The sequence below is a fragment of the Fulmarus glacialis genome, unplaced genomic scaffold (assembly GCF_000690835.1).
Source record: "Fulmarus glacialis isolate BGI_N327 unplaced genomic scaffold, ASM69083v1 scaffold10805, whole genome shotgun sequence".
NCBI classification, from domain to species: domain Eukaryota; kingdom Metazoa; phylum Chordata; class Aves; order Procellariiformes; family Procellariidae; genus Fulmarus; species Fulmarus glacialis.
The window spans coordinates 5,338-13,051 of record NW_009212337.1 but is presented as its reverse complement, the minus strand read 5'-3'; the positions used below and the strand labels follow the sequence as shown (position 1 = coordinate 13,051).

The 7,714-nt window shown below is 42.9% G+C and overlaps 1 protein-coding gene across 1 annotated transcript; it reads left to right on the top strand.

The window, feature by feature from the left end:
* Positions 1 to 1,493: 1,493 nt before the first annotated feature.
* Positions 1,494 to 3,973, top strand: CD59 (CD59 molecule, complement regulatory protein). The gene is made up of 3 exons (XM_009577850.1): positions 1,494 to 1,561; positions 2,205 to 2,306; positions 3,780 to 3,973. The coding sequence occupies exons 1-3, from the start codon at positions 1,498 to 1,500 to the stop codon at positions 3,971 to 3,973; spliced, it is 360 nt and encodes a 119-aa protein (XP_009576145.1). The 5' UTR covers positions 1,494 to 1,497.
* The last annotated feature ends 3,741 nt before the right edge of the window (positions 3,974 to 7,714 follow it).

Below are 7,714 nucleotides of genomic sequence, written 5' to 3'. Positions count from 1 at the left end.
CTGCGGGGGAAAAGCCCCGGAGCCACGGCTGGAGCCCGGCTCGGGGATGCAGATACTGCCCGGGGCGGGCTGCGGCTGACTTAAAAAAAGATGGGAGGGAGCCAGGTTGCCTCTGCCAGGCGGTTGCTGGCCGCAGGATCCCTCGGCAAGCGAAGTGGTGCAACCCCGAGCAGCTGCTAAAACGCCCAGCTCCCCCCAGGAATGGGGCTCCTGGTCCTTGTTGCCCTTCTCTTGCCTCTCTCTGCGCTGAGGTTATGGTGAAGGTAACAGCCCAGCCTCATCTGCTCTCCCAGGTGGGACCGCGGAGAAATTCTTCGGTTTCACAACGAAGGCGATGAGCCTTTCTTGCTATTGCAGTTGCTATTTCTTGTTATTTCTTCTTGTTGACATTGGTCAGGTGCTTGAGTTGAAACAGCAATTTAGAAAATTTTTAGGAGATGTTTTCTGCTTTGTTTCTTTTAAGCTATGTTGTGAATTTCTGTCTATATATATATATTTTTTTTTAAGCTAAAATTTTCCTGTTGTGTCATCTCGTTGTTATTCAGGAGTACAGAAAAAAATTACTCATTTTCACAAAAATAGATTGGTTGAATGACTACTGTCAAAGCTATTATGCTGGCTATGATGATTTTTATTAATCTGCCTTATATTTATTCTGGTCATGACTCGGTTTTGCTAAAAGGCAAAACTGTTTTACTCTGCTGACACCGTTGGATGACTGAGGGCTCCTGGAAGATGGAGAGGTCCCCAGGGAGGTTCTTGTTGCTGTCCAGAATGGCTCTTGCTTTAACCGCCAGACGAACAGCACTCCTGCAGATTCACGTCACTGTGGGATGAGCCTCTGGTCTTGGAAGGCTTCTCACAGAGTTGTTTACCCCAGAAAATCATCTCATCCTGCACATTATGGTTTTGTTTTTCTTAGTTTTCCTGCTCCACAGTAGGTCATACAGGAAAAAAAGTTAGTGGGGTTTTTTTGTTGGGTGGTTGTTTTTTTTTTGTCAGTAGAAAAATTAGCTAGACAAGGTTGAGAAGGATTTCAGTGTGAAACTTTTAGAGTCCACAGTCAGTCTTCTGGGAGGGAAAAACCATCCCAACGTGATGATGGTCTGCCACGCTAGACTCTTAGTTGCGTATAGAAATAGCTTCAAGCAGTATTAACAGGGTCAAGAGCAGCGATGTGCCTGTTTCACTGCAGTCGTATCATAAGTGAAACTTGTTATCTGAATGCCTTTAATTCTTTGGGACTTCCAATCCCACTTGGGCTTTGAAGATAAGCATGAAATCATGCCCTCCTAGCACAAGTACGGTCCCTCTCTCCCTCTCTCCCCCTCTATCTGCTTGATACCCAGTCTGAGTAGCCTACTCTCTGCAATAGCAGAGATTTTTTAGTAGTAGATGAAACCTCGATTCCTCCCCATGTATTTTGCTAGTTTCCTGTAGCTTTTAAATAGAATAAACATGTAACGTCTGTTTATGCCTTCAAATTAGGGCAGAAGCATGATCAAGATGAACTGCGTCCTGTTAACGGCCTGCATTGTTCTGGTTGCCTTTTGTAGTTGTGGTGAGTACAAGGGAGTGTTACGGCAGGGGCTGAGGAAATCATGGAAAAAATACCGGAGAAGGAAAAATAACAAAAAAGGCCTACATTATTTAATACCACTTTGGGGAATGACAGTAACCATTGAAGTAGGACTTACTGTCTTTTGGTCAGAAGAGAGAATTGGGAGCAGAATATGATGCTGCTGCTTAATACAGCAACAGGCTGTTGTGTTTTGCTGCGAGAAGATTGGATTCCTGTTGTGTAAATTGGAGACCAGGTGTATAGCACGAGGGAGAAATGAGGTGAAATAAAGAAGGGATAGAATAAAATTCTGCTGAAAGTGTCTCTTCTTGTCTGTCCTTTTGGAAAAGGCAATCTTTAAGAGTAAATGAAAGAAGCAAACATTTAATATATTACTCTGCAGGGACAGAAAGGTAAGTGTTTTTAAAAATGACTTGAGTCCATGCTTCAAAATCTTCCTTTCACAACTGGCAGTCTCAATCTGTACGCTGACAAAAGCTTGTAAATTTTAGCTTGAGTCTAATATCAGGCATATGTTTTGGGACAGTTAGATGCAGATAGTGATTCTTCTTTTTTTCCTTTTTAATGCTGCTATTGTTTCAGCACTTTGTTACTCAGTAAAGATAAACCTCTGTCTTCTTAGGTTATACCCTAAGGTGTTACCACTGTGAGAACAGCCCTTCCTTGTGCAAGACCAATAGTACTTGCTTAGCAATTGAAGATACTTGCTTGCAGATGAAATTTGGTACGTATACTGTCCTACAGACCTAAAATAAACACGGTTATATCAGTTTTCATTGCCTGTACGCTTCTAATCTGGCCTTAGCATGCATTTCTTAGCCTCGCCCAAAAGAGCGTTGCGAATACTTTTGAAGGTCATGCGTATGGTAAATTGATGTATTTTGACTTCCAAGCAACTGATGAAGATAATGATGATTTAGATAGCTGATTTACACTTGTACAAGCATATACACAGATATCTCTATATCCAGATTTAAAAAAAACCCAAAAAACAACAAAAAAACTACCACCTAAGGGAGCTGGAAAAAATAGGAGACAGCAGTGACTTTAAGATATAAACCCTTTGCCCTGCATTTGTTACACTTTAAAAACAGATAAAGTATGTGTAACCCACAAAATAAACCTGCAGATGAAGACTCGCTCGTTTATGAATTGAGACTATTAGAATAAATTATCTTATCCTGAGGGTGAGGTCACCTGCATCTCAGGAAGATGGTCAAGGATATTCGGGGCACAGAGTTACTGTTCTAGTTGTTCAATAACATTTAAGTAACTCTTCTACGAGTGTCAGGAGTTTCATTGGAAAAACAGAAGTACCGAGTCAACTGAAATAATCTCCTGCTTTCCCAGCTGGTTCCCTCTGCCCCAGACAGACTGTTTGGGCAGCGGGGACCCGCGTGGGGTGGGACTGCTCCCTTCCTCGGGATGGTCCCTGCCAAAGCTCATGACTTGGCATGGAGGAAGCAAAGCTGCTAACACCGCTGGACGCTGCTCTAAGGAATTTTCTCTGTTGCTATTTCCCTTGAGCCTAAACCTTCGTGAGCACAAACGCTCTCGTTGTCCATTGTCAAAGTCAGGAGTCCAGCACTTGAGGTGTCAAGCTAGGGAAGATGGAAGGCAAGTTGTTTGATCTCTGGTGTCCAGGGGAATGAGCGAGAAAAGGGGAGGGCTCTTCTGCTCTTCCAGCTCTGTCTTCTGCACGTTGCTTCTGGAAATGAAGCCGGTCAGATCCGACGGGACTTGTCTTCAGCACAAAAACTGGCTTGAGTTACTGGACTCACTCTGAGCTTTGTGGAGGGAGAACGCCCGTGCTGTAGGACAACGCAAGAGCCATGCGAGTGGAGCTAGGTGGTGATGCGCTGTCCTCTGTCAGGAGCCCCAGAGCAGGGATCACTCAAGCTCCACCCTGTATCTCCCAGTGGGTCATTTGGACTGAACTGGAAGCGCTGAGCTTGAGCTAGACGTCTTTCTTAACCTATGGCTAAGAGCTACGAGAGAGTGCTGTGGAGGCAGGACCGTGGCTTGCTATCGCTATTCGCACTACTAAATTCCTAGTGAAGGCAAATTTGGAAACTTCTAAACACTTCAGGCTGAAAAAGCAAGTATGAGGCAGTCTAGGCAGTGATTCTCTCTCCGTACCAAAAGTGGTATTACTTTCAATAGTCTCTTAATCTGGTGGTTTTTTTTTTTTTGGTAGGTAAATTGAGAACTTCCTCCTGCTGGAAGGCATCCCAGTGCAGCATGAATGATATTGCTGAATTCTTCCAGTTGGATAATTTTGAATTCTTCTGCTGCCAACACGACTTGTGCAATGAGAGCGCAATTACTGGGGTTAACAAAGCGGCCTTCAGTATCGCCTCTGTAATGACCATGTTATGGATGCTTCTGTAATAATCCTGATTTGTATGCCGTACTTTCAAGCTGAAATTATACAGAATCATTAACTCTTTTCTGAATTGTACTTCTCGCATTTTCAGTTCCTAACTGTGGGCTGAAACATTACCTTTTAATTTTAAATTCTGTTTCCTAAGGTTCCATCTGCTAAATCGCTGTCTTCATTCATGGGAAGGAGACATATATTGTTACCAGTTACAGGAATTCGGGTATTTTGGCCTGCCGTATTCATGGGGAAAATAACTTGTTATGAAGTAGTGTTACCTTGTGGAGAACCTGGGCAAGCTTCAGTGGGTGATGTGAAAGGAAAGGAATATTATAGATTTTATGCTGGAAAACTGTCATTTCTTACCATCCCATAAATTGTAATTAATTTTGGTTGGGATTTCTGGGTGGTGTTTTTTTTTTTTTGGATGCTACCTTGTCATACACCAAGCAGTAGATTTGCCCTCAACACAAACAGTGTTGGATCATAAGTATAAACTCACTGCAGTCTTCATAATGAGTATGGAAATACTTAGTTTCAAGTGACGTTGACTGTGTTCCCATCACTGTAACTTTTTTTTTTCTTTATACAAATGAGTAAAATGACCTTGTAAGTACCGTTATTTTGGGAGAAAGCATCTACATTTCTTAAACCAAACCCAGAATAATGCTATGAGTGAGAAACACTTTTCCTTCTTTTTATATTTCTGTGAGCATGCAGACAACATGTGCTAGCTTTTTTTTTTTTTTCCCTTACACTTTATCCATATCCAGGATTTTAACTAAGCATGTGCTTTGCCCTGAGTATTTATTGGTATACTGAAAATTGTTTATAAAATGCTAAGGAATGGAAATGGCATATCTAGTTTATTTTCGCACATAGTTAGCTTTTGGTTTTTGTTGGGAACAGTGACATGTAAACTTTACCCTTCAAGCTTCCACTAAGAGTATTAAACAAAACCTTGCAGGACTTTATATTTTGACTTTTATGCAACTCTATAAATGCCAATACAAAATACACATGTATTTATATAGCATGAATAAAAACCGCTGGGTTTGTATGTGTAAGAGGTCTGAAGCTGAAACACTCTGTACGTGGCTCTGCCTCAGCGGTAGAGACAGACCTTTGATACATCTCTGGTCCTTAGGGACTCTCTCTGTCAGGTACAATGTCAAATTCTCCTTTTTCTCTTCTGGAGGTCTTGGCATGTCCCTGCAAGAGTCGTGGTCCATTGCCAATGGCCTATTCTCTTTCTGAGGAGCCTCGCTTGCGCTGCGCAGGGTGCCAGTGACAGCCCTTCACCCCATCGTAACAAGGGTGTTGCTCCAAATCTATCACGTCTTCTGCAATGTATCTTTTGGTTAAGCTTAGCTTAGCTATGGAAACATCCTGGGATCTCTCTGATCACTCGAAATACCGAAGTCATCCTGTCTTTGATTAATAAAAATGTCAAAAAAGAAAACGTGGGGAGTGTGGTTATTTATTGGCGCGTTGTTTACAGCTGGATAGGACTCGAGTCGCTTCCATGTGAGAGGCACCCGCGCTGCCCGACCAGAGGCTCTCGAAAGTCGCAAGCAGACCTCTCTCCCTTCTCCTCTGGGGATGGGTGCTAGGTGTAGTCAGTTAGTTTTGGCAGAGTGGTTATTTGCTGTTTGATAGCACAAGGGGGAATGGTTTTAAACTAAAAGAGGGTAGAGTCAGACTAGGTTTAAGGAAGAAATGTTTTACAATGAGGGTGGTGAAACCCTGGAGCAGGTTGCCCAGAGGAGTGGTAGATGCCCCATCCCTGGAAACATTCAAGGTCAGTCTGGATGGGGCTCCGAGCAACCTGATCGAGTTGAAGATGTCCCTGCCCACGGCAGGGGGTTGGACTGGATGGCCTTTAAAGGTCCCTTCCAACCCAAACCGTTCTGTGCTTGGAAATGAGGAGAGTAAGTGATCCTTCTCGAGGTGAACGAACAACGATGTGGCACTGGGGGGGAGCAGCAGAATGTGTGGTCCTTCAAGCTCTTCTGCTTCAGAATTGTCTCATTGGAGAGATGAATATGCCATGATTTGGGGGGAAAAAAAAGAGTTCTCCCTGCGTGACTGCTTTAGCAGCTGAAGCGTGGCGTGTCGCGTGCTTACTCGTGACTGCCCTCGGCGCGATCCTGTCGCCGTTTGCCACTATCACGTGTTTTTATTCCCCTACGTACTGACTAGATTTCTTTGTGGAAGTACTGGTTGTTTTCTTCTCCCCCCCCGCCTTAGTTCTTCCCTGTAACTTCTAATATCTTTTTCAGGAGGGAAAGCGGTTACATGCGATACTTCCCAAGTTGTAAATGGTCTTAATAGAAACTGTTGGCTTGAAGTGTGTGGCCAAGTTGAATAGAAAGCATTTTAGTGGATATTTGTGAAGCCAGACAACTGGAAAACAATATTTTCCTCTTCTCTCACGGGCTAATTATACTTTGAGCCTTTTGATGTGCATTCTCAATCCAACAGGTACTAGACATGGTGATTTGACGTTGCGCTAGAAAGAAGAAAAGAGTCCTTGATTTCCCACTCTCTTGTCCTCCCATCTTTTTATTTCCCATCTGATTAACAAAAGCAGACACTTAAAAGACAGTAACTTCTGCACAGTGACTTTTCCCACCACCATTTGTCAAGCTCTTGCTCATTTTAGATGAAAAAGTGGTATTAAAGCACTGACTCAATATACAGTTGGGGGAAGGTTTGTAGCAGAGAAGGTATATTGTGTTAGACAAGCTGATTGATTCCTTGTGCTTCAACCATCTTGGTTGCTGCATTTTTGCTCTACTATATTGTCGATGTCTCTTTTTTGATGGTTGGCACTTTTAAACCCGTTTGATTGCCGTATAGCCTGCGTATGTAAAATATTCTTTTTTTTATAAGCGCAAAAGGAAGCTCTGTATTTTGTCTGTCTGATAACAGTTTGAACAATCATTTTTAATATTAGGTTTTTGACAGCCTTGAACACTTCCTTGTCTAATCTATCATATTTCTCCTTTTCTCTTCTAGAAGCAGCTTGAGCAACAAGTCCTTGTGTTTTGCGCTCTAGAAGGCCACTTCGTTTGTAAAGACCAACAGGAACGTTGTTTAATTCTTGCGGTGAGAACGCATGTAGCAAAGCGAGAGAATTTGCTATGATAGCAAACAACTTTTTAAAAAATGACTAGATTTCAAGTGGAAAGCCTCCCTTTTGTCCCTCTCCTGGGAAAGGTAGATTAGTTACGTAGGCTGATTCTCATCTCGTGCTGTTTACAAGCTAAACGGTGATGCAAGGTTTCACGTTTTCCTATACATTTGCGTCTTCTCAGGCTGCGTGGTCTGACCGGTGAGCTCTCTCCTGCGGAAGGAGCTGTTGAACGGTGACTGCTGCTTGAGCATTGGCACTTCTCCCTCTGCTGCTGCATTACGTCCAGATTTGATGGCCAGCCCTCAAAGATGGGTAGCCAGAGCCATGAAAACCTTAAATCAAATACAATTCCTTTTAGTGATAGTACGACAATATAGTACAGGGTGCCAGTGATCAATTCTGCATACAAATATCGCATCAGTGCAAATAATTGGTTTTGCTTTAGGTTTGCATACACTTTAAAGACGGCTCCATCTTGGCTCTGAGCTACAGAGCAAACAACCCTCATTAGGCTGTTAAAAATTCTCCTGTAGCAGTAATTGGTCATTTGTGTGTATAGCCTTGGCACAGTCTTGTGACTGTTCACTTTTACATACGTTCCTATTCTTAAGTC

Coding starts and splice junctions, on each gene's coding strand:
- CD59 (XM_009577850.1), top strand. CDS start 1,498: ATGATCAAGATGAACTGCGTCCTGTTAACGGCCTGCATTGTTCTGGTT. Junction 1,562..2,204: donor GGTTGCCTTTTGTAGTTGTG/GTGAGTACAAGG, acceptor CTGTCTTCTTAG/GTTATACCCTAAGGTGTTAC. Junction 2,307..3,779: donor TTGCTTGCAGATGAAATTTG/GTACGTATACTG, acceptor TTTTTTTGGTAG/GTAAATTGAGAACTTCCTCC.